The 25,586-nt window shown below is 42.0% G+C and overlaps 1 protein-coding gene across 2 annotated transcripts in view; it reads right to left on the reverse strand.

Moving 5' to 3' along the window:
• The window catches only part of macf1b (microtubule actin crosslinking factor 1b), a 32,275-nt gene that overhangs the window by 2,668 nt on the left and 4,021 nt on the right, over nt 1–25,586 (reverse strand). The window contains exons 1-37 of one of the 2 annotated variants that reach the window (XM_082552134.1): nt 16,813–17,532; nt 13,082–13,818; nt 12,856–12,903; nt 12,550–12,720; nt 11,843–12,009; nt 11,598–11,757; nt 11,401–11,485; nt 10,878–11,122; nt 10,172–10,291; nt 9,936–10,043; nt 9,624–9,842; nt 9,108–9,311; nt 8,799–9,030; nt 8,456–8,682; nt 8,241–8,363; nt 8,055–8,156; nt 7,839–7,940; nt 7,552–7,716; nt 7,204–7,359; nt 6,734–6,931; nt 6,489–6,617; nt 6,211–6,381; nt 5,922–6,077; nt 5,589–5,795; nt 5,351–5,470; nt 5,088–5,257; nt 4,800–4,959; nt 4,302–4,496; nt 3,903–4,028; nt 3,531–3,674; nt 3,148–3,336; nt 2,915–3,029; nt 2,615–2,781; nt 2,292–2,454; nt 1,999–2,153; nt 1,822–1,896; nt 1,546–1,663 (exon numbers count right to left, since the gene is read on the reverse strand). In XM_082552134.1, the coding sequence (XP_082408260.1) occupies nt 1,546–1,663; nt 1,822–1,896; nt 1,999–2,153; nt 2,292–2,454; nt 2,615–2,781; nt 2,915–3,029; nt 3,148–3,336; nt 3,531–3,674; nt 3,903–4,028; nt 4,302–4,496; nt 4,800–4,959; nt 5,088–5,257; nt 5,351–5,470; nt 5,589–5,795; nt 5,922–6,077; nt 6,211–6,381; nt 6,489–6,617; nt 6,734–6,931; nt 7,204–7,359; nt 7,552–7,716; nt 7,839–7,940; nt 8,055–8,156; nt 8,241–8,363; nt 8,456–8,682; nt 8,799–9,030; nt 9,108–9,311; nt 9,624–9,842; nt 9,936–10,043; nt 10,172–10,291; nt 10,878–11,122; nt 11,401–11,485; nt 11,598–11,757; nt 11,843–12,009; nt 12,550–12,720; nt 12,856–12,903; nt 13,082–13,738 (6,049 nt within the window). In that variant the 5' untranslated portion in view covers nt 13,739–13,818; nt 16,813–17,532. Of the gene's footprint in view, nt 1–1,545; nt 1,664–1,821; nt 1,897–1,998; nt 2,154–2,291; nt 2,455–2,614; nt 2,782–2,914; nt 3,030–3,147; nt 3,337–3,530; nt 3,675–3,902; nt 4,029–4,301; nt 4,497–4,799; nt 4,960–5,087; nt 5,258–5,350; nt 5,471–5,588; nt 5,796–5,921; nt 6,078–6,210; nt 6,382–6,488; nt 6,618–6,733; nt 6,932–7,203; nt 7,360–7,551; nt 7,717–7,838; nt 7,941–8,054; nt 8,157–8,240; nt 8,364–8,455; nt 8,683–8,798; nt 9,031–9,107; nt 9,312–9,623; nt 9,843–9,935; nt 10,044–10,171; nt 10,292–10,877; nt 11,123–11,400; nt 11,486–11,597; nt 11,758–11,842; nt 12,010–12,549; nt 12,721–12,855; nt 12,904–13,081; nt 13,819–16,812; nt 17,533–25,586 lie in introns of those variants that run through there. The other variant, XM_082552135.1, reaches the window with a different exon arrangement.

The following is a 25,586-nucleotide window of genomic DNA, read 5'->3' on the forward strand; positions in this document are numbered from 1 at the left end:
GTTGAAGGGTGAAAAGAAAAAAATGCGTATAATTATAGTCTAAGGAGCTTGGAAAGAAAAGCGTCAAATGGTGGAGAGTCCCAGATTTAAACCCAGTGGGAGTTTCCCCCCAAAGAGGGACAAAGGACCCCCTGATGATCCTCTACCTAATCACATGAGCCAAGGTGTGAAAGCGGGTGTGGGTCACAATCAGCCAGGGTTTCAGGTGAGCTCATTATGAAACCTGGCCCCACCCTAGCATGTGATTTCCTGAGGTCAGATGGCCCAGGGTGTGAGTGGGCGTTAAGGCGTCTGGGGAGGGATCTCAAAACTGGATTATAGATGGCAGACAGTTGGTGTCGTAAACCATCGCCTCTGTTCAAAGATGGTCGCTCACAGTGGACATAAATGGCTTATTTCACTCCTCCTTCAAACCATCTATCCTCTCTGTCCAAAATGTGAACATTGGCATCCTTGAAAGAGTGACCTTTGACCTTTAGATGCAGATGGACTGCTGAGTCTTGTCCTGTGGAGGTGGCTCTTCTATGTTGTGCCATGCGCTTGTGAAGTGGATGTTTGGTCTCTCCAATGTAGAGGTCTGGGCATTCCTCGCTGCACTGTACAGCTTACACCACATTGTTAAGTTTGTGTTTTGGAGTTTTGTCTTTTGGGTGAACCCACTCACACCCTGGGCCATCTGACCTCAAGAAATCACATGATAGGGTGGATCCAGGTTTCACAATGAGCTCACCCGAAACCCTGGCTGATTGTGACCCACACCCGTTTTCACACCTTGGCTCATGTGATTAGAGGATCATCAGGGGGTCCTTTTTCCCTCTTTGGGGGGATACTCCCACTGGGTTTAAATCTGGGACTCTCCACCATTTGACCTTAGAACTGAAGAAGCTTCTCGGATGAGAGGTGAAACGTCTTCAAGCAACTTAAAGAAGTCCAGACGCTTTTCTTTCCAAGCTCCTTAGACTACACTGACCTGGATGACTGAGAACCTTCACAGACATGTATAATTATACACTCTTCCTCATAAAGACCTTTACAAAGTCTTTCCATAACCAACAGATTCAAACCTGGAATCTGCCGTTCTGTCTTTCCACATGGGAAAAATAATGTTTTAATGTCCACAGGCTTGTCCTAATCAGCTTACCATGTGACAAATAACAACAGGAGCCCATCAGAAACAGAAAGTTTGCATTTTTTTCTTTAAATATAAGAGGTCAACAGCCAGCTGTGATCTAGTCATCTATTTGACCTTTACTTTTGACCAGATTTAACCCGATTTTAGCCTTGATGGCTCTACATGTAGATCTTTTTGATTGCAAAAGGATTTTTTTAGTGCTAAACATGAATTGGTCAGTTCTTGATATTAGTTTGTTTCACCTTTCACTTTTTAATCTAATTCACCTGAATGTCAAATGAAAAGGCCATTATTGGCCAACTAGATATAGCTGAAAAAGCAATGTTAAGAGATGTTTTATCCTTTATGGTTTTTAACAGCTTGTCTTTGAAAGAAAGGCATTTAGTTATGCAGGAAATAATGACTATTACAACCTCTGCAGGGATCATTTTTAACCAGGAATTCATCCAGAGCAGTCCAGCCTCCTCCGACTCTGACCATCAATGTGCTACGCAGGATTCGAACCATCCTCAGTTGTTGGGAATCTCCAAACTGGAGCAAACATTAAATAATATAATATTACAGTGTTACAAGTACTGATGGACAGAGGAAATCCATGTAAGACATAAATTTCCTCTGTGGTCGAGGATTTTAGCATTTTAAATATGAAGTTGCATATCTTTTGAATCAGTGACTAACAGTTGACTCACCCTGTATCTGTTGGCACTTATTTGCTCCACTTGAAACCTCTTGGGACAGTTACACTGTGCTACCTGTCGGCTCACCTAATAAAGGCAGGATAATGACAGCATGAGTTGAAAAACCTCATAAGGAGTACATTAGTTTAACTTTTTCTTAATTATTCCTTATGAACACGCTCTTCTTACCTCTTCATTGATCTGATCGGCATCCAGTGTTTTTCTGTAGGGATCTCTGCTGGGATGGAGCGCGCTCACAAACTCATAGTAGTCGATGAAACCGTCGTTGTTCATGTCAAAGATGTTGGCGACAGCGTTCATCTCTAGAGAGCTTGTGGGGAATTCTACAGAAGGAGTACAAAGCCTTATCTTGAACACCAGCCATGCAGATCTTAACGTAAAGAGTTAAAGCACTATAATCCAGAATGAGAGCTACATTAGTATCAGCAATGAACTGATTATTATAGGTAAGAAAGTCTCACTAGAGGCAAGAACATAATCGATGAACTCCTTCTGGCTAATCCGTCCATCCTGGTCCCGGTCGATGCTGCGAAACACGTCCAAGATCCGAGACTTCAAATGACTAATCCACTGTATGTAACGCTTTCGCCAAATGTTAAAGTCAAAGTTTGCAAATTCTTCCATCTGTGGGAAACAGCAAAATATCACAACCTTTTTAAATCTTTGAATGTCAAAATGTCTCTCCTAATAATAATTTCAAAAACATTTTTATTGTTTTGGCCACCTACAATGGTACCAGAGTCTCTCAACGTTATTACAGTTATGTTGCAAAAAGCACAATGACCTCTTTGAGCATTTGCTGGTGTTGTTCCAAGCGGTTTTGTCTCGCCACAGACAGGAGCCAAAGTTTCTGCCACTCACTGACCAGCTGACTGAGCTGTGGGGTCTGAGGGTCAAGGTGCTCCAGGGGGACTGGTATAGCAGGCTGCAACTTCATAGCGCTCCTTCTCTCTGGACAAAGAAAGTCATCATTCATCTCAGTCAAATGATACTGTATGTGCTTGACAGGTCATTAGCAGTGAGCTACTCAACCTTTAACCCTTTACGAATGCATGCACAGAATGCTGTTTTCACAGTGGCTTACTGGTGAGGGGCCGTTTGCTTGGGGAAACTTGCTGCTTCGAAATGCTCTTGTGTTTGCAGGATTTTGTGGCATGTTCTACCTCTGGGAACTTTTTATTTAACTCCTCCATGAATACCTGCGGAGAGGAGTCCATAACTGAGACTACAAAGTACAGTAAGCATGTTGTAAAACTGGGGGTTTTGCAGTGCAAACATGGTAAATAACTCATGCTCTCAAAGAAAAAGAACTCATACTGTGTGTTGCTCAATGAGTTTTTGGTTATGCTCTGTGGCCTCAGGCAGAGGCTCTTGATCTCTGAGGCTGAGGGCTTCCTCTGCTGATGAGATCCAGTCCAGCAGTCTTTGGACTTCCTCTCTCTCTGTCTCCAGTGCTGTCAAACAGGCTTGGATCTTCTGGCCCTGCTGCTGGGCCCAGGTCTGAACCTGACTCGGAAAACAAAAGAGGGGGAGAAAATTACACAGCTCGCTGTTTATACATTGATAAAATGTCTTCCAGCATTCAAGCCATTTTGGTGACTGATAGCAACAGTTACCTAAACAATCAAATGATTTGTTTTTTAATATAATTAAAGGAAAATAGAACCTTGTGTGTATTACTTTGGCACAAAGGCACTCACTTCCTCGTAGCGTGTCTTAGTGACACTGATCCACGATTTTAGGGTGATTATGGAGTCTGGATGGCAGGAGGCAAGAATCTCCTCACCCAAACACTGGATGTTCTCAAGCTCCACTGCCTGAGCCTGCAAGGCAGACAGCGACTCCTGTGGCGGAGCAATAAAAAGACTTGGATGAGTTTTTTGATGCTCGAGGTAGCCGTCCTTACAGCTACGCTCAAGCACAGCTTTGTTTAACTGACCTTCAGCCAAACACTAAACTCTTATCAGCACCAGCTTCTTCTGTAGCAGAGTCTGTCCTCTGCACTCACTGGAAGCTGATAAGCTGGAAAAAAAATAATTTCTCTACAGGGAGTGACAAAATTTTATACTGACCTCATGCTGTTTGCGGAAGAAAAGCAGACCTTCCTCCTCCTCTGGTATGACCCCGTATTTTAGGATCCTCTCGGCCTCAGTGAGCCGCTCCATGAAACAATGAACGAGCCCGTCGAACTTTTCAGCCTAACAAGAACGAGGAGGGGAGTTTAGCTCCTTATTAGTGCTTCACATCATGTGTTTTTTCATGACTTTTGACAAAACTTAAAGAAACACGACTACCTGTCAGTTTTTGTGCAGAAGCTATCAGTATCAGTGCAAAAGGTTATGTCTTGACAGATTAAGTGACACAGTCGAATCAGCATTTAATACCGAATGTCAAAATTCCAGCTTCTACTTTTAAAACAGCTGTTGCACACACAGGACAGCCTCACAGCCTTTACTATTCGTGTACAACACCTGCTGAAGCGCAGCCTCCAGCCTGTCCTGCTTGCTGACTGACAGTTTGCACACAGCTTCCCAGCGGCCCTCCAGTTCATCCATCTGCTCCTGCAGCCAGTGAGCGTCGGCCGTGCTGCTCCTGGTCAGATCTCTCACAGAGCGCTTCAGGGTCCTAATGCATCCGGCTCGCTTTCCCAACTCCTTCTGGAAGGCCTGAGAGAAAGAGAAAAAAAGGCTAAAACCAACTATTTTATTTTACTCATGAGGAAGGACTGTGAAGAATGAGCTGCAAATTCAGAGTACAACAAGTAGCACTTAACATTAATTGTACGTATATACATTAATAATACATGTGATATACAACTGTTAGTAAACACTTCATGTACAAGACTGCATTACACCCTCTAATATGAAAATGAGGAAATGAATAACACTGCATTTAGAATGAAAACATTAGAATAAGTCCTGTGGGTTGGTTGCAAAGGCTGATTTTTTCCAAACTGTATTTGTGGGTACCTTGTGTTTGTCTATGAGATTGTTGACCATGTCTTTGTCTCCACCAACAGGTACGTCTTCAGCCAGTTGGGGTTCTGCTCTATACAGCCAGTCGTTCAGTGCCTGCAGAGCATCAGTGAATCTTCCTGAGAACAGCAGTGCTTCCTCTAGCTTGTGTTGCCTAAAAGAAAACAGAAAACACAAACACTTTGAGTACACTTTTTTTTTTGGTTATTTATCTGTATTAATGTGAATGTTTGGCTCATTTATTGGTAGAAATTCAGTTGTATACGGTATACAGTTCTGTACCTCTCCATGGACTTGCCACTGATGGTGTCCCATGTGTCTTTGAGTTCAGCCATTAAGTTCTCCAGATGCTGCCTATCGTGGGAGGTTTGAGCTCTTTCATGCAGACTGCGACCGCTCTTCAGTGTTGCCTCGTACATGGGCCTCTTTGATCTCAGTAGTTTCTGGAACTCCTAATTACAAGAGCGATCGGCAAATGAGTGACACATAAGTGAACAGCAAAGGTGCTTACACACATACAGCATATCACCATGTTTATAATGTACCTTTTGCTCTGTCAATTGTTGCTTAATCTCTTCGTGGGACACCGCAATCTCCTTATGTGTGTCTAATGTCTGTTCGACTTCTGTCATCCAGTCCACCAGGAGGCGCCAAGATTCATTAAACTGAATGAGATAGAAACATTTTATACAAAGCTCTCCGTGGGTGTGGCACATTATATTCATATACACGCGTGAGAAAGATCAAGGTTACATATCTCTGTATATTAGAGATGAAATATACCTGCTTGGCATTCTTTTTAACATCCTCCAGCATCCTTCCTCTTTCTGAAGTCCGCTGCTGTAACTTTTTGTATCGATCCTGGACGGTCATGATTAGGTTATGAATAACATCACAGTCGTCCTTTCTGCTGAGCTCAGTTAGTCTGAGGCCTGCGTTCTCCACTGTGGTCTTCTTCTCTCCATAATTGTTTACCTCATTCACCAGTGTCTGTATAGATAAAAGCATTTCATAAATGAAAAGCCAATACATATTACAGGGTTTAGATCTCTGGATTGGAAGCAATAAAAACAAAAATACAACAGGTATTTAAAAAAATAAATAAATAAAACCTACTCTGTGACTGTGCAGCTGTGCACAAACTGTGTCCAGAACAAAGCTAGGAGCTGGCAGGTTCCCCATAGACTCTTCACACTTGCTCATCTTAGTGAGTAGCTCCTGGACACTGCTGTGAAACTCCTTGGCCAAATTGAGTCCCTCTGTGAGCTGTGCCTGTAGAAAAAAGTCCTACACTCTGATTTACTGTAATAACATGTATTTGCAATAAAACACACTAAATAAAACACACTGGAACTGAAAACAAATCTCAAAGAGGCAGCGTGTTGACTGTGCTACATTAAAGGACCTTTCGCTCCTGGACTTTGCTGTAAACAGACGCCCATTTCTGTTCAAGAATCGACAAGCTGTGTTCGGTGCTCGATCCCCGCACAACACCGCTGCTCTCCAGCATCCTGTGAATGGCATTCTTCACATCTGTATAGGTGTGGAGCTTTGACTCCATCTCATTACACAACTCCTGTCACATCAAGTCAGGAGAGCCAAAGAATTAGAACCAATATCTTCACATGTATGTTTCCAGGATTATAGTTGACATTTTTAATTTTAAACTCTAATCAGCCTCACCAAGTGGGCATTGAGCCTTTCACTTGCAGAGTCCGGCATGCCCCACATGATTTTAGAAGAGGACAGTCTCAGTTCTGTATTCTCCAACCACTGTAAAAGGTCCTGAATCTCCATTGTAACATCTTGCACCTGTGCCAACACAATATACATATATCGTGCATCAACATTTGTTATAAATAAACTGAATCGTGTTTTACAATCAAAAAGACTTCTGATCCAGTGTAACAATATAATTCTGTCTTCACCTGACTCAGTCTGTTCTCTAATTCCAGCTGCCTTCGTTCAGTCTCACAGCGGACAAACTCCCAGCTTTCATTGAGATGCTCCAATCGAGATTGCAGACCATGTGGACCTTCTGCGGACCCAACCTCCAGCAGCCCCCTGCCTGCCTTGTTGAGGGATTCCACTGTGCGAACATGAGACATAACATCATTCCGCAACACCTTTGAGAAGGAAAAAGGAGGAGGGAAGAGATTAATGCATATGTATAGTATTTCCGCAATGTATTGCTTGGATTGTTTTGGGCTAAGTGTTTTCTGGTGTTAGTTATTTCTGACTCTTATAAGATGACTCAGATAGGTGGTGTGTAAGCATACAATAAACAAGACACACACATACACACACAAAGTTTCCAGCATTGACAAAGTAGCCTACTGAAAGGCTGGATTGAAATGTTAGTCACAGTATATCTGTATTTATTAAGGCCACCACCAACCTTGTGTTTAGCCAGCTCTATTTCACATGCCTGCAGGTCAATGCTGATTGGCTGGCTGCCCTGCAGTTGTTCAGTGGTCCTGGAAAGCCAAGTGTGCAGCTCATCCAGTGTGTTTTGGAACTGACCGAGACCCAGCAGAGCACACTCTAACTGATGCTGTAAACATAATGAGTGGATAGTATATATCATTAGAAACATTGAAAACAGATCATTTTTACACATTTATTACAGGCTAGCTCACCTTTGTTTCAGTAAAATGTCTTTTGAAGTTGTGGCACAGCAGATATAGCAGCTAATAGCCACATTAGCATTAGCATTGCATCACTCTACCTGCTGTCATCTTCTTACCTGTCTGTTGACAGTCTCTGACTCCAGACTGTCCCAGCGCTGTCTGAAGTCACACAGTGGCGAGATTGAGCCTGGACGCTCTGAGCCTGGAGACAGCCGACACACAAACCGATGGTTCAGACTTTCTATCTCAATCTTCTTTTGGTAAAGTTCCCGCTTCAATTCCTAAAACAAGGGATACCGTACGCAAACATATACCAAGAGAACACATTACTTTTAATAGGCAAAGGTGCCGTTATGAATGAATGTAATTGCAGGTTCTAGGGCAGTATGGAGAATGAACCCACCTTGAGGTCACATAGCTGTTCTTTGACTGACTCCAAGTCAGTTCCTACCACGAACTCCTCTGCAGAACTCAGCTCAGCTGATTTCAACCACTCAAACAGTCCCTGATAGTAAAAAGATGTGGTGTGTTATTTAATATAGCTGTGATAATGACATGTATGTTATTATAAATTTATGCATACCATATAAATGGTTTTGTATTGCACTTGGACACATACCTGCATGGTATCTTGATAATGCAGTGCCATCTGCAAGGAGTCCTCCAGCTTTTTGTGACATTCATTCCATAGTTTGCTTAAGTTGTTCCACGTGCAATAGAGCTTTAAGCCAGCAAAAATATATGGTTTTATGTCAGTGCACAGTTTAATCAGCTGAAAAAAATTACTTTCAGATATGTTTCATACTTCATCTAGGCTCTTTGTGACATCTGGTTTGTCAGTATCCCCGCATGCTGACATCAGCTCCATTCCCAGAACGCCAAGACTGTCCAGATCTCCCTGCAAACTGTCTATATCCTCCCTGAGAGTCTATATTTTGAAAAGATGGAAAAAGTTACAACATGTCTTTCTAACAATATGGGTTCTTCACGCACGCTTCCTTTTAAAGTCTCCAGACCAACCTGCATGGTTTCAAGGCTCTGACGTATTGTTTCAGAGTCTGTTCGACTAGCATTGAGATCCAAAACCGCCTGCTGAGCATCATTAAGAGCAGCTGTGACATCGCCGACATCGCTCCAGTATTTAACGGCAAGGTCCAAGAGTTTGAGCAGCCAGGTTTCCCTCTCTTTAGCTTGATTATGTGTCTCATCCCAAAGCAGGGACAAGCTGGACACTCGCTCTTGAATTGCTGGGATCACAAGGATATGGCAAGCAAACTGCTTAGAATTTAAACTTTTCCACATAATTAAAAACATTGCAGCTTGTGGTTTTGTGTGTTTTCAGGAGATCTGAGAATATGGTCACCTGTGCTGATTGATCCATCCCCAGCAGCCCGAGTGTTAGCCAGTAGTTCATCTGCCTGTGTTTTGACGCTGCTGAGGCCTAACTCAAGTTTGGACAACTCAGCCAAGGTTTGCTTGTTGTCCTGCAGCTGCTCTTGGATTCTTGGCGTGAGACCTTGAAGTAAGGTGGGTGTCTGTATGCGACTGAGCAGGCGGTGTAGACTCTCTTTGATAAGAGTCATCCTCTCGTTCAGCTAGAGGAATAAGAAAACATTAAGCTGTGAACCAGTATAGGACAAACTGGTGAACATTTCCAAACAAGGATTCTTACCTGAGTGAATCGAGGCAAGGACTCCTCCAGTAGATTGGCAGTCTCTCTCACGCGGTCTCTAATAGCTCTATGCTGCTCCTCAGCCTCTGTGGCCTTGCGGCAGAACTGATCCCCCTGAATGGAGTTTAGTTCTGACAGGCGTTTTGCCAGAGAGCATAAACGTGCAATCAAAGGTCTATGTTCAGCTATAGATTCCCGAAGACCCTAAGCACAAGAGAGAAAAAAAAAGTTTAACAATGCAGAGAGCACTTTATTTACCAGAAAGCATTTGAAATGAACAGGGAAAGGACAAAAAATCCCTTTGTGTCACTTGCAGTGACAGGCCTGACACAACAGACCTGTCATGAAGTAAATTACATTAATGAACTATGGTTTAACAGATTAGCACATTTACCCAGAGAAAAATAGTGGCAGTGGCTATAAAGTCTGAAAGGACTTCATTGTTCACCAGCACAAAAAGGGTGATGAAAGAAGAGAAAAGCTGGCACTCTGATATGGGAAAGCAGGTTTCTTTACCTGTAAAAGGTCCTGTTGTTCCCGAAATGCCTCATAGCTAATTGTGGTGAGGGACAGCTGGCCAATCAGGGTCTGAGTTTCTTCAAGCCACGGTGAAACCTCAGCAAAGCCCTCAGAGAATTGATGGAGGAGTGACTGAGCATGCTCAAGCTGCAGGACCACGTGGGAATTGGTAGCTGAGGTGGTGTTGCATTGTTCTTGTAAAGCCTCAATTGGGGTCTGCAGGAGATGTAACAGTGGAAAAAATACATTCAAACCTCCCGAGTCATGTATGTGTTTGCTTCATTGATGAAATTTTAGTTGAGAGTGTACCCGAAGATCGCCAGTTTCCCCTTCATCGCTGTATGTCATCAAGATTTCAGTGATTTTTACCATCTTCTCAATATTGAACCGATGTTGTAGAATCTCAACTGCTAAAATCTGTACAGGTAACATTATATCAAGTTAAAATCAAGTTAAAATCAGTTACCAAACATTCCTATTGATGGACTTATAAAACTGTAGCATGTACTGTATAATATATCGTGTCTGTGTGTGTGTGTCCTGACCTTTTGCTCATAGACCTGTTCTGCGATGAGCTCTGGATCAAGATCAATAGTTTTCAGCTTCTCAAGTTTGGCTGCTGTATCTTTGAACCAAGCTATCTCCTTTACCACTGCTTTTTCCAACTGTTAAAAATACACAGTATTGTCACATAAACAAAACAATTATCATTCAAATACAAATAGATATGTTCTGAAGGCTTCCAACATCTTAAGTAAAAAACACCATGTGACAATAAAGAAATTACACAAAACCTAATGGCTTTCTCTCAGAGTCTTCAGGTCTCAGTTAAATCTTAAAGTTCATGAAAGTGCAATTAGAGCAAGACTGTCCTACAACAACACTGACTTGACGGCAGCTAATGCTTGGTCAAAATTAGATCAGGTGACAAGACAACAATCCCAAGAACGTCAAGAAACCTACAACAGACAGTCCCAGTTTCTTCTTGGGAAAATGAAATGCCAACCCCAGCTCCACAATAATATGACAGATTGATGAAGTCATACAGAAGCAATTACTTTATTGCTGCTTAGATGGCTCTTTTGAATTTGGTGGTGTACTTAGTTCTTCACATTACTTTTACAGAGTCCTGTGAAAATGTTTTTTTTTCTCCACATATTACATTAGCTTTGCACTTCCACTTTTCAATGGCGATCAAGTGGTATTTCCTTGTATAAACCCTAAAAACCTTTAATTATGTGTAAACATTACCCTTTGTCTCTCAGCTGCACATAGTACTGCATCTCCAGCATGAGTCTGTGCCCCTGCTGCCCCCAAGAGCTCCCGCTCAATGCGACCCAGCCACAGGTGGAGGTCCTCTTGGCTGGAGGTACAACGACTGGAGGCCTCAAGCGCTTGTTCCAGTCTCTGCAGCACGTCCAGACTGCTCAGACTCAGCACAGAGCAACGAATACGCAAAGCATCCATCTTCTCCTGTACTTGCTGGGCTTCCTCCTCTGAAAGAAAAGGTAAATCCAGATTTACACAGTAGCCATTCATCAAAATAACCACCAGCATCACACTTGGCAGGTGTACTGCTGAGGATGCAAGGAAGTGCAGTGTTTGGTTTGAAGTTGTTTGAACGAGTGGTAGATCACATCTCAGTCTTCTCATATAATAGTGTTGATTAATCAAGGAGTTATCAAACAAGCGACAAGGGACAGACATGGGCAGAACTTCTATTATTAATATATCCAGCTACAATAACTAATTTAAAGATGTATGTAAACATTACCTGATAATGCTTCCATTAGCTCATGACCTGACTTCTGTATTTTCCCTAGTTCTGCAGTTTTAACTTGAATTTCTTCAACAACAGCCTGAAGGAAGAAAAAAAAGTGTTTAAAATGTATTGTAAAATCTATTCTTCTATTTAAACAATACAATCCACCTTTACTTTGCATGGCAGTCCATTCGCTTTAGATTTCTAACCTTGGCCTGGTCGGAGGCCTCTGTGAGATGCAGCATTACTCTTTCTGCATTTCGAAGTTCAGCTAGAGTCTGTTCCATAGATATGAGCCATTGCTGCAAGCTATCCACTCCTTCCTGGAACAGCTGGGCCCTGGGAAGGATGAGCTCCAGGCTTGCCCTCCTACGAAAGTCCCCGTAATCAGTGAGTGATGTTTGTCTCGTGATGCAGTCTTGTCAAATCAATATTGATAGTAAAAGTGGTTCACCTTTGTTCTGCTTCCTGTTGTAAGGCCTCCCACTTCTGATTAAGAGTGGATAGTTTGACCTTTACTTGCTCCCCTTCTTCTCCCACATGGGCCTCCACCAGCTGAGTGCCTTCTGACATCATGGAGGTCATACTACGCCTCCGGTCTGTTAGGAGACGCTGCAAGAGCTGTGAAACAGCTGAATATCTCAGGTGAAGTGATATTATGTGGAATCACAAACACTATTGATACTGCTATACAGAAAACCTATTCTTAACATTTTATGTACGATTTCTGAGACACGACATTGCTTGCACCTGTTAATATTTCTTAAATCCGCCTCCCCTTTTATTTTTGCTTTTTTTGTTTTTCTTCCTGTTTTTGTGCCAGTCAGTGAGGGGGGAGTCCTGTTTCACAAACCTACATTATCAAGAACCAGACAGGTTTCACCTCCTCCAAAGAGCGCACAATGGGTGTGACTGCCGCTGAAAGGTGAGAGACTTCCCTGCTTTTATATGCCCTCAGGACATGTAGACAAAGACTTACTGAAGCTCATTGTGGTGATAAACACCACCCATTCACTGCTGAATAGAGCAGATTTACCTTAAAACGGAAGCACTAGAGCATTTTCCATGGATTCAGGACATCTTCCTATAGGTAATTCTTTTTGCCCACTGCAGAACTCAGTGGAAACATGAAACTATGATGCAATGTTGAACGTAACAAACCTTTTGTTCTTGGAGCTGTGCTTTCACCACTTTCACCTCTGATGATGGGGGTTTCTGATTTGCTGTGAGCTCCTCTATTTCTTTGACCCATTTAAGCAAAGCTTCCAGGTTTTGGAGAAATGTTTCAGAATCTGTAGAAACATCCTTTAGTGCCAAGGCAGATCTTGTTCCCTTGACAAAAGACCACAACATATCAGTATCAATTTCTTAACTGTGAATAAAAAATGTTTTCTTTAAAACAAGGTTGTTTCACCTGAAATATAATCGGCTTAACTACAACAGAAATATGATATGGGTAAAACCTACCCTCCATTTATCCAGGGTGGGATCCTGATCTGAGCTTGAACTTTGGAGCTGCAAAGTAAAGACAATCCTAGTGTTTTGTCAATTCATAAAAATTTTGATATAGAAATACCCAAAAAACATATTGCCTGTACAGACAGAGAGAGTTCTAGGATAGAAAGAATAATGGAAAGAGTGAAAAGAAAACCAGATACAACTTCTCATATTTGAGAGTCGTGTTGTTTTCAACCTCTGCAAGTTCCTCCGCGACACCATTCAAGACTCTCACGGTTCTGGTGACAATCGGGTTCCCTCCTTTATCTCCTGGTGGATACTCTGTCACTTCCACAATTTCTGTTACAGTTGTCTCTGTCACCTCTGTCACTTCTGTGACCTCACGTGATGCCACATTCTTCCAGGACCAGGGGCTTCCTTCTCTAGAGTCTCTCCTCTGGAAGCTGGCCCTCCTCTCTGCAGCGGTTTTCTCTGGGTGAGCCAGAGGTGATCTGGCGAACTCAGGAGGCACTGTCCTCCTTGTCAAGGTGCCATTTCGAGAAGTTTTTATGGGAGACGGGCTGCCTTGCCAAGCATTTTCTAGAGTACTGGTACTCCTGATTGTTGACGCAGGAGAGCTGTGAAGGGGTTTATCTGAAATGGGAGTTTCAGCTCCCTGCTCCCTTTTAAGATCAATTTCCTGGGGTTCCTTGTAACTCTCCACCTCTCTTTCCTTGCTCGCATCATCGTTGGCTTTGTCTTTGATAGTCTCTTCCTTTTTGGTCTCCCCATGTTGCTCTGCGGGCTGCCACTCTTTTCTTCGTTGGTAGCACTCCTTCAGAAAGTCCTCATCTGACCTGACATGCTTGGACTTCTGGCCCAGGCAGCTGGGCTGGCTGATGAGGTTGCCCATAATCCTTCAGCCCAGTGGCTAATGAGGTAATAGGTCAGGTAAGGGCCAGCGGCCATGCATGCGGGAGTTTCTTCAGCTACCTAAAATAAGACAAGGGGGTCATCATGCAATGAATAATTGCTCAGTTTGTGAATCTACAAAATAATACTTATTTTAAAAGCATAGCTTCCCAGTTTCAAAGGCACGAGTTACTCCTTGCATAGCTTACACGTCCAGAAAACTGCTAACAAATAAAGTAAATCAGTGTCTCACATTCTCCATTTGCTACATTTCTTTGCCAGTGTTGCCCTTTTCTTGGCACTGAAGGACCATAGGAAAATGCATCAGAGATACTTGGCCAGGATACTCCCCATCCCTTTGTCTAGATTTCACATAAACACCCGCAAACACACGCACTCCCCTCTATGTCACATCACCAACCGAAATATTCTGGGCTTAGAAATCAATGTGACAGGCTTGTCGAGGATCCCACTGTTGAGCCTGGCACAGAAAAAGCAGTGGCAATCAGCCAGCGCTTTCTGTAACTCAGCCTGGACCAGTCCTGGGAAAGCCGCTAAGGATCTGATCAAATATGACAGCCATTAACACGCAGACATCGCCTTTCTAGAGGGTGACAACAAGAGGAGGTGCAGGAAAACTAAGCGGCATGAGAGTAGTGGGGGAGTTGTTGGTGTAACAGACACCAATCAGTAGCATACCTTACAGTATACACTGTTATTACACAGACTGATAGCTGGTGACCTTTATGGAAAACTAAAGCCTGACTCTCTCCTATTACCACACTACTACTGCAGAATTCTGAATACAAAAATGATCTGATCACCATCTAACCTGATCAAATTACTACATGAGTGACAGTTTACGGTGTTAGCCTGTCTGCCTGTCCCTCAGCTCAGAGCCTTCATTGTTTTAACAGGAAGGTTAAAGGTGAGAGTAATTATCTCGGTCTAGTGGAGCTGAGGTGAGCCCATCAGGATAGCACAGGGAGGGGTGCTGTTGAAGTTAGGTCCTCCTCTGAGTCATGATTGGACTGGTCCATTCAGAATTATTACAGGTCATTTCAGGTCATGCTCGGTGACTAAAGATCTGTGGGGGGCCTCTATGGGTCATCAAAGAGGAAATTGGGATGTTGGCTCCTCAAACTACTGAGAATGCGGAGGATGTGGATGTACAGTGCTATAAAGATAGACAGTTATTCTGTATATTACACCCATAATCGATTGCTAAAATAATAGCCTGTAGATGCAGCTTCTTTATTTTTGCAGCTTCTTAGACAAAAAAGTCTACAGCCAAGGAGAACGTCTCTCTACTGTCAATATACAAAACAAATTTAAATCAGATCTGCCTTAGGCGGGCTTTTTAAAGTCCTTCATTTGGTTCTCCTTTTTTGTTTGACTCAATTCTTATTTATTATATATATATAGCTGTATGTGTGACGATGTTTATGAAAAGTTTCATTCAAATTGGCACACCCATAAAGGAGCTAAGGTTACATATGCTTGATCACTGTAGTAAGATGAAATCTGACAGTGTTTAACTGGATGGGAATCTAAATATGACCTATGTTGGTATGATGCCTCCATGTGCATTAAGCTAGCAATTACCTACATCATGCATGTTTCTGCTGAGCAGATGATGCAGTTAAGAAACCACAGGGGAGTACACAGTCAGATCAGAGAGTAGTGCCCAGACAAAGCCCCAGCCTGAAGATCAATGATTACCCAGTTAGGCCAGATCACTGCCCAGCAGTCTCCCGAGGAAGCGAGAGAGTGTCTGTGGCTCTGTCCATATGGGTTAACAATTCAGCAGAGAGGGTGTGCCTTCTCTGGTTACCGCACCACATGTGTGGTCATTTACTAAACTACACGGCTGCTCTTACAGTGATCTCACAGCACACTGTGTGAGGATATGCTGAGGACCACTTTCATCACATGCTACAGTAAAAAGGAGATTCTGTTTGAAATACACAGGCTTATGTACTCTTATTCTCATTATGTTGCCTTGACCCCTTAGACCTGATATAGAGTGAAAAAAAACCCAATAATCATTCAGTTTTTAAGGAGGACATGTACTAACACAGTGACCTACATTATTTCATGAAAGAATCCCTTCTCAGCATCCCTGGATCTGATATACGCCTCTCACCTTTTTGCACAATGGTAGATGAAAGGGAGCCAGGCAACCAGAGAGCCACTCTACTATATAACTGATATTGACCTAACCATCCCATCACTTAACCACCTTTAAAATGGCCCTTAATTCAAATGGCCCTTTCTCTGCTCTCAGCTGTGATTTATGATACACGACCGCAGTCCATTTCCTGATGAATTGGATTATGACTATAGTATAGGGACTTGTATATAGTATAAAAGCACGAACATCAAAATTAGCAATATTCATTTATATGTGTGTATGCATTATGAGCATCTAAAATACCATATAGAGGATATTTGTATTGTATGTTTTTCATCATATTTATACACTGATTTGGTGTAATAAGCTCGATACGAGTGGACTGGTAATTAGTGGCGAACAATAATCATCAATCAGAACAGTAGAGCCTTAATGTTGTGTCACTGTTGTGTGCTGGTTTCTGTTGAGGGAGGTCCTGAAGTAGTAATCATTGTAGTGGTCCCTAATCAGGGATGGCAGCTGTGCATTCACCCATGAGACTCATAACATTTTAGGGTGGATAATGTACAAGGTTGCACACTGTCCTCTAAATGTGCAATACAGCACTACTATATAAAATACAATGTGCTAGTTGTAGCTGTTGTAAAAGGGGCATGTCTCCATACAAGGAATTGAGAAAATGTTCACAAAGAATATATAGCTGAACTAAATAAAATACACTTATGTACTTACATTTGAATGATCCATTCATATTGATGCTTTGGAATATTTTATTGCCTCTTGAACTGAGTAAATGCAGAAAATCCTTCAGTTGGATCTCTCACTGCTACGACCTCTTAGTTTAATCCCTGACCAGCAAAGTGCAAAACCAAAGTCTCTCTAGGCCAGCCCTGACTTAGTGGCAGTTTTGGCGGTTAGAAGCTTACGTGAATTACACTTACCCCGAAGCACAGTCGAGCCCAACAGCATGAGTAAAGGAATCCAGCTACTCCTCAATCACCGTTCAAAAAGAAGACAAAGATAGAAAAAAAATCCAGCTTTGTTTGAGCATCCCTTGAATGGCCTCCCACCTCCAACATCCTGAACTGAAGGCTCCCCGAATGCATACACATGCATGCTCCCTCCAGCTCACACTCAATCAAGTGCACTCATTCACACATGCTCGCATACAAACACACTTTCTAAACACACTCACACATGTCCTGATAACTCATGCTTTTCCGTTGCCCACAGTCACAGGCAAACAATGCCCTCCTCTCCCTTCACAGTGCACCCTTCCCCTCCCGTCACTTCACTTCTCCTCCCACCAGCTCTGCTCCTCTCCCTTTCTTCTTTGTTATGGGAGCTGCGATGGAGGAATTCTTTCCTTGTTAACGCCACCGATGGGATAGTGCGCCCAGATGGAGACAATGTATTCCAACGGCTCAGTTGAACTCCCACAGTTCCCAGCCAAGAGCAGTTTTCACATTGAGGTCAAATTGTGCCAGTTCCATATAACGGCGTGGCAGCGCTATTCCCACCAGTGCTGCTGATGCTCAGGTTGCTCCTGTACCGGGCAGCCTGGCAGCAAAGTGCCCCCTTTACCTTCCCCAGGCTTATTTTTTCTCTCTCACTCTCCCCCTTCTCATCCAACAAAGCCCCTCCTCTGGGTCCGACTGTGGCTCAGAAACTCCATGCTGCTTCTTCATGAAAAATGGGGTGGGGGGCAAAAAAAAGGAGAGTTTTCTAAAGACGCCCTTGAAACATTCACATGGTAAGTGACAGCTGCCTCGGCCCATTCCCTCTCTCGACGGCGAGGGAGAGTAGTGCAGGCTACAAAAGAAGGGACCCACACCCACCCTGCCATCCACCCACTTACACATTCACCCCAACCCCCTTGCAGTCCCCGATTCCCCATTCTGAGGCAGTACAGCAGTCTCCACAGCAGCAACGAGGACAACTAATTACTGTAAAACATCTCAGATTACTTTTCAACTCACTTCCAGCCACTGCAACTCAACCCTGTAAACAAAGAGGCTGGAAGCAAACACAAAATAGAGAGCAACGGGAAGATAATACAGAGTCTTTTCTATGCTTTTGGCATGGGAAAGCAAGGAAAGACCCCTATGGTGGAATTCTATCATGCCCCATTTAAGGAAGTCACAATATTTGCCTTAGAAATGCAATACACCAAGCATTATGTATGCCAACGCCATTACAAAAATACATCCTTATCATTTAAGGTGAATAATCTGGGCAACCATGTTTTAACACATTTCTGGTATTGCTTCAAACATGACCAATGCCATAAGTAACGCCAAAAAATGTCTGGAAATGATGTGAAAGCGGGATACATAAACACATGCATTTATGCGAGTACCTTAGTAACAAGGCCAAGCTCTGCCCTCTTTATCATTTTTCCTTCTATCTTTCTCCAGCCAACCAAACAATCAAACACATGCATGCACCTTGCACACACACTCTTTTTCACTCTGTCTCGCCTGTACACATCCACTCAGTCGTACATGTAGATACCTGCCACTCAGCCTGCTGCCTAAGCCACACTTCTCAGCCAGTGTTGCCATGAACTGCAATATCTTAACAGCAGCAGGAATGTTAATGTGCATTCACTGAACAGGTACTTATATCATAAAATCGATATCAATTGTTCTCGTGTGAAGTGCCTACTGCGTTACACGTGAGTAGAAATGTCTTGGAAGCTGTCACTGTAAACTTTGTTTGCATGAAATGTGCGCCGAGTCCTGGTTTATTCAGTTTGTGTCTCAGAGCGACAACGTAACTCCGTTAACAAAGAGTTACAATCGATTAAAATAAGCAATATACTTTTTTCATCCCTTTAAAATGAAACACATTGCCCGGCCCAAGATTACCGTTTTTGATAATCTACTTTCACTTTAGACTAAACACCAGACAACACAAAACTGGTCTAGAGTCAAACCAGCGGTCTAAATAATGTTAATTTCTGCTAAATGTTATCATATGCTAACAGCTTCAGCATCTTAGCCTTTATTTAACATGCTAATAACCATGATAACTAACAATTATTGTAGCTGCTGGAAATATTTCTGACTTTGTCAATCAACCCAGGTGCAATCACTATTTTCTTTTTCCTAAATTAATTCAGTATTTATTAAATACCCCAACAAAACCAAAAACCAAAAAAAGGTCATCTGGACCCAACGCAAAAGTATGAAAATCACCATGAGGATTCATCCATATTAATGGAGGTAACGAATATCTTTAGAAATATCTTGTGAGATGTAGCATGGACTGACCAATAGTTGGTAGTATATAAGCTGTTTGATAGCATTACTACAACATATACAGTAATAATATGTTCCTGATTCAAGACCGGAAGGAGCCACATAGCCAGGATATGGGGAGTGTCACAAGCTAGTCTACTCGTAGTGCTGGTCCCAAAGCCCAGATAAATGGGAGGATTGCATCAGGAAGGGCATCCGGTGTAAAATCTGTGGTAAATGAAACAGGGAGAGCCATCCACTGTGGCGACCCCATGGGTAAATAACCTAAAACGTGCCATTAAAACATATAATGTGAAACTGCTCTGTTGGGTCTATTAAAAGTGGATGTGGTGAGGTTGAGCTAACAGTAGGATTCTGTCCCTCTGTCTTCTGACAGCTAACACGGCTATGTTCTGTTTCTAAAATCTTTCATAGTGAAATTTTGGTTAAACAGTCATTGTTCTATTGTGCTCAACAGCATTCAAGACCTTCCTGTGTTAATGACACATGAAGAGTCTTGTGATGGTAAAAATAGGCTGTTTAATCTGCTTTGAATGTGTTTCAGGTTTTCGGTGATCCTCAACTCCTACAACAGTCCCCCACTTCTGACCCCCAGCCCTCTACAACTTAAATTTATGCAACTGATGTTTGGAAAAAAAGGAAAGAAGTAGACGATGTCATAGAGGGAAAAAACTGGGGAAAAAAAGCCTGTCACTGTGGCCAGTGAGAGAGTGGCTTAATTGAATAGAATGACCTCTGAAGGTCAAGTTATTTAACCTCTGAACACTCCAGTGCAGATTCAAAGCTTCGCTGTCTTGTCTTATAGGACAAAAGGCTTTCTGTATTACACACCCCTGGAAATGTACAGTAATACAGAAAGCAGTCACATACCATGAACACCTTTAGCTAACGGTTTAGCAGTAAAAGATCCACACATTCATTGATAGCTGTTTCCTTAGGTCACTTTGAGAGCTTTTGTCTTTAGCTGCTTAATGAGAAAGTAAGTCCCACATTCCCCGTCCCCCCTTTCTTCTTTTCTGAAAGGAGCTGGCAGTAAAGGGGCACTACTTTGCCAGGAAGACATTGTTGTAAATCCATGACACCTGATCCCTGCTTTCACCATCCTCCAGTCCCCTCAGTACTAATTAAATACTTTGCCAAAATCTCCCCTCTCCATTTCACAGTAGGTGCACATAGAGCTTCAAATAGTTCTCAAAAAGAAGGCTGGTGTGGTTAAAGAGCAGCTGGCACTTTGAGCTATGCAATGATGCAATAAGCTGGTGAAACTGTAGTGAAATCATCTCATTTTTCCCAGATTCCCAAAATGCATGTGATAATGGAGTGGACACAGGTTTGAAAATTGATTAAAGCCCAAATTAATGTGATATCAAATTAGTGTCCAGTGGGAGCCTAAATTTGCTCACAGATCCCGTGTGCCAAAGGACCTGAGAGAAAAGATTAATTTTACAGGCTTGTTTTCCCCCCTCCTCCCCTATCTCATCCTCTCTGCTGCCTTCAAATTAAATAAGACCTCAATAGCTCTTCTACAGAACATGGTAATTAGCCCTCTTCACAAGAAATGAAAAAAAGAGAAGGTCCCTTTTGAGGGTCAAACCAGAAGCACTATTCAGCACACACACACTGTCATTTATCACCAAAGAGGTCCTTTCCAAGAAAAGTGGATGAAAAGCTGATGGGTTTTCCTGCTGGGTTGCTTGGGCCCTACTGGGCTGCCTGGATACTGGAAATCACACCCGTGGGTGAGAGAAGGATTCAGCCACTCGAGGATAGAGGAGTTCAGCCACATCATCAAGTATGCATTTGATTCAATCGCTGCCAGGAGGAGAAAATTTAAAGCCATAAGTCTGCATTTTATACTGAGAACAGGAAAGCATGGGCAGTAAAAGAAGAGACCCCATACTGCTGTGGACAAAAAGTCTGTAATGGACGAGATTACCCAAAGTGCATTAAGATGAAAATGAATTAGATGCGCTACGAGAACAAAAAGAACATCAAATTGTTTTCAAAATAAGATTCAAGTTAAAATAAACAAATTTACTTCACGGCCATCTGAGCCTAATGGATTATCCGTTTGCCTTTTCGGCAACAAGCCTCGTCTTTCCTAAAGGTTATGACAGCGTCAGAGGAGGGTTACTGTTTGCAAGCTGTCAGGGACAGAGAGGCGTGGATAATAGGTTCTGATCTTTCACTGCCTTTCCTGAGTTTGTTTTGTTGTTTTGAAGTCGTCCTCACGGGGTTTAGTTGGGATGCAGAATCTGCCAAAGTCTGAGCTAAACCAGAGACCTTTAAAACACAAAGTGTCTTTATCTCATCAGCATGGACTGGGGGCGGGGGGAGGGGGGGGGTGATGGAGAGAAGAACTTTTGACCTTAACCTTTATTGACAAAGCGTTGTCACTTTGACGTGTCAGTCACATTTTGTTCTGCCACCGTACAAAAGGAAAGTTGAAATAACCATCGCTGCAACTGCGGTTTTCAGCCTCTCTGATGCGTTTTCATTTTTAAAGTGCCAGTGTAGTGGGTAAAATTATTTCTACGGTGATATATGTAAAGAGAAATGTAGAAAGTGCAGCGATTGTGCTAATAATTTCATTAACACGTTAATCAACTTGCTCTTAAAGTGGCATTATAGGTTCAGAAGAGAGATGAGAAAAAGTGCAGGTAAGGCAAAGTGGACGGAGAAGTGTATGAAATTACATTCAGTTTCTGTCTTGTTAAACAGATTGGAAATTTTGCCACTTAATTAGTTCTATAACTTACAAGTTCAGATAAGCATGCAGTTCAGATTAACCATCCTGTGAGTCGGACAGAGTAAAAAGAGGTAGAGAATGATCTGCTGTGGTGTTCCCAAAGAAGTATTAATCCATTTAAAAAAACAATTTTTTACACTTGCATATCTCTGGTTGTGCTCAGTTGTCATGGTCCTGGGCCATGTTGGCCCAGTATTCTTAGTTTTTGTGTGTTTTGTATTTTGTTCTCTATTTATGCCTTGGTTCCTAGGTTGTTTAGTTAAGATGTTCCTTATTTGGTTACCTCCTGTGTGCCCCTTTATGTATCTGTGAACCCTTGTTTCCCCTCCTTGTGTTTATTCCATGTTTTCAGTTATGTCTGTGCTCTCTCCTCCTGTCTGAACCTCTGTGTACTTCCTGTTTTACTTTGACAGTCTCTCGTCAGTATGCGTCATGTTGTGTTCACCCCTGCCCTGTCTCGTTACGATTATCTGTGTCAGCTGTGTTTCCCATGTGCTCTCACTTCCCTCGTTTACCCTCTGTGCATTTATGTCCACATCTCCCTCAGTTCAGTGTCGTGTTCTCCCTCATGACTGTGTGCCCCTCCGTGTGTTTCCTTGTAAGTCAGTTCCTTAGTACTTCCCAGTTCAGTTTCATATTATTTTGTATCGCTGTTATCTTTTGTCAGAAATAAAGCTGTATTTTGAGTTCAGTCCTGTTTTTTTTCTGTGAGTTTGCGTTTGGGTCCTCATCCTGCCTGCACAAAGCCTGATCATGGCATCAATGTTAGCAAATAACTTGTTACGACTGCCAAAATACTACTACCAACTATGTTCAGGTTTCTCTGGACTGTAAGAAACAGATGCACAAATTCCATTTAGATTTTTATCACATTCATAATTTACAGTGTCCAATTTAAAGCTTAAGGCGTAATTGAGAGTTCATGGGAAAACAGAGTAAGATGCTTCATTGCTTGTTTTGTGTTAAGGAGCAGGTGTGTAACTCTCCCCTCTGCTTTGGAGAAGGGTCTGTATTGTGGCGGAGGGGATGCCAAGGGATGTCCTTATTCATGCTGCTAACTAACAAGTCCCTCAGGCCAGACTGGAACCAGCAGTGCAGCAGACTAACAGCATTACCATGACAAAGGTCTGTGGTCGGATGCAGTATGATAAAGGAATGGTACAGATAAAAGACACTCCTTTATTTCACTCCTTTATTTATTTCTCTCGCTGGGGTTCAGACTAAAGCTTCACTATGTTTCCTTTTGAAGATTAAATAATTATTTTCCCTAGAGAAGACATGGAGACTGAGATTGTGTTGGACGGCTGCATCAGATTTTAAGTTAATATGCGGCTAATCTGAATGATGCTTCTTTCTTGTGTCTTTGAGTTTTCTAAACAACACTGAGATTGAATAAGACCCTGAAGCACCGTGAATTTATTTGCGTCATTTATTGTATGATTTGCCCCTGTTGGGCAACTCTTGTCCAGCTGAATTGTAGAAGCAACAGAGTCTTTCTTCTGGAAAAACTTGAAGTGCTTTTTCTTCTTTTTCAGGCACACTTCCTGCAGATCTTTGTTCTGTGCTGTGAGCTTTGTCATCTCTTCATGCTGCACCTCAAGGTTTTTACACTTTTTCTCCAGTTTTTCTAATTTTTATTGCTTTTCCTCATGCTTTTCTTCCAGTTCCTCATATTTTCCTTCTCAAACTTTCTTTTCCTTGTCATTTTTTGTTTGTTGTACTTTGTCATGGACGGCCAGTAACTCTTGATGTCTGTTCTGCAGATTGTGAAGCGTACATGGGATGTCTTTATATGTTTTTTCCTTTTTCTGATCTGTAATATTTCCTAAAGTAATGTTTGTGTTTTTGTATTTCAATTGCAATTGTATTTGTTTATTTTTAATCATTTTAAATCCAGATATGTATAAAATTCATGCTCTACATTAATATAAATAATGCAAGCTATGTCTCAGCCATTGGAAGTATGAAAAATAAAAAAGGCTGAAGCTCACCAAAACCTTCCAGCTATGCGATAAGATGTGGCGCCGTATCTTTAACGTTGGTCCCCAAGGAAACGGTAGCCGCTTTCAGACACAAAATGTAAAATGTCTGAAGAATGAATAACTAAAAAGAGCTTCTGTTTTAAAAAACAAAAGATATACGTACAGGTTTATTCTGTTCCTTTTCAGTTAATCAATGCCTTGAAAATTCAGTCAGGACTGTGAAACCCATGCCCAGACTAAATCAATCAAATCAAACACCTCTTAATCCTTGTGTGCAACCGATTCACAGATGATTGAAAAGGTGCAGTCACCCCTCACTAGGAATAATCACATGAAATATTACCGTGCCTTCCTTGTACCCCACAGAGTCGTAATATGTTAATGTTATGAGCAGGGATAGCTTTCATTTACTGGACAATAGGGTAACCAAAATGAAAATGTTCCTTTATTCAAAGCTGAATTAATTATTTAAGTGATAATAAAGCACAAAATGCTGTGAGACAAGCAGAAATAGTAAATTAGCAAATTTAGATTCACATTTAGAGTTTAGCCATACATGGTCTCTTATAGTTGTATAAAACTGAAGTAATTTGACTAAAAAGTAACAGTTGATGGAAACATGACAAACTTCATGGGCAGCTAGACTGAAAGGAAACCCTTACATTTTAATAGCATTAACATTTATCGATAAAAGCAAGAGAGAGTCCAACATTTGAAGAGCAAAATGGCATTCCACTATGACCTGCATTTTTCTAATACTTGTTTGGTTTTTTGATTATTATCTTGCAATTTTCTCAATCACCAGTAACCCAGTTAGTAAGCCTGGTTGTAACTGGCTAACTGTAACTGGGTTCGGTTGCGACAAGTTGCATTTATAAATATTTGTAAAAAATTTGGTTGTATGACTAAATCTAATTGTGTTCAGTAAATGCCCACTTAGTTAGATCTGAATGCTTTTACCGTAAAAATCCTGCTTTCCTTTCTTTTCTTTTTTTTCCTGCCCCCTTGCCTCTTCCTCCCATCTGAGTCTGATGTCTTTTCAATGTGTTCGCTCATGCGTGCAGAGGGCCTCCAGTGCCAAGCACTTCTCTAGCCCGGTTGTCCAGGCCAGGCACAATAGGGTCTGATTCCCCAGCCCCTCTGTCCTCCTGTGGTCTAAAGAAGTCTCTCTGCAGGAGGGGACGAGGACCACCTCAGTGGCCCTCTGAGTATTTTGACAAACTTCCACACTCCTGCTCCTCTCTTTCAGTACACTCAAAGGTCTCAGTATAGTGACTTGCATGAGTCATTGGTTTAGCTTCCCTTTGATTTCTTTGCTCTCTTAGTCTCCACATCGTTTACAGGATCCAGTATACTATTGTTAAAACGGAGCCTAATCTCCATTAGGAAATTGAGCAGCTGAAGTAGAAGACATAAAGACAGAGTGACATTACATGAGAGTGATAGACAATAATGAGGGAAAAGGGCACAACATTGAGTGACAACACAATTGATAGTGATAAACAATAAAAATGATGTTCATGCATGGGAGTGTCTCTCTGACCTTGGGGGGAGTTGATTGCTTGTGTAAGTATGGACAGAACTGAATCTCTCATTTTCTGCCTACTCACGTAGTTGCCGGCCGCTACAACTTCAATTTATTAATTATTATAATTTTTTTTATTATTATTTATTAATCTAATACAATTATATTTATATAGCACAAGGTGCTTTATATTGTA

This window comes from Aulonocara stuartgranti (genome assembly GCF_965226115.1).
Source record: "Aulonocara stuartgranti genome assembly, chromosome: 11".
Classification (NCBI taxonomy): domain Eukaryota; kingdom Metazoa; phylum Chordata; class Actinopteri; order Cichliformes; family Cichlidae; genus Aulonocara; species Aulonocara stuartgranti.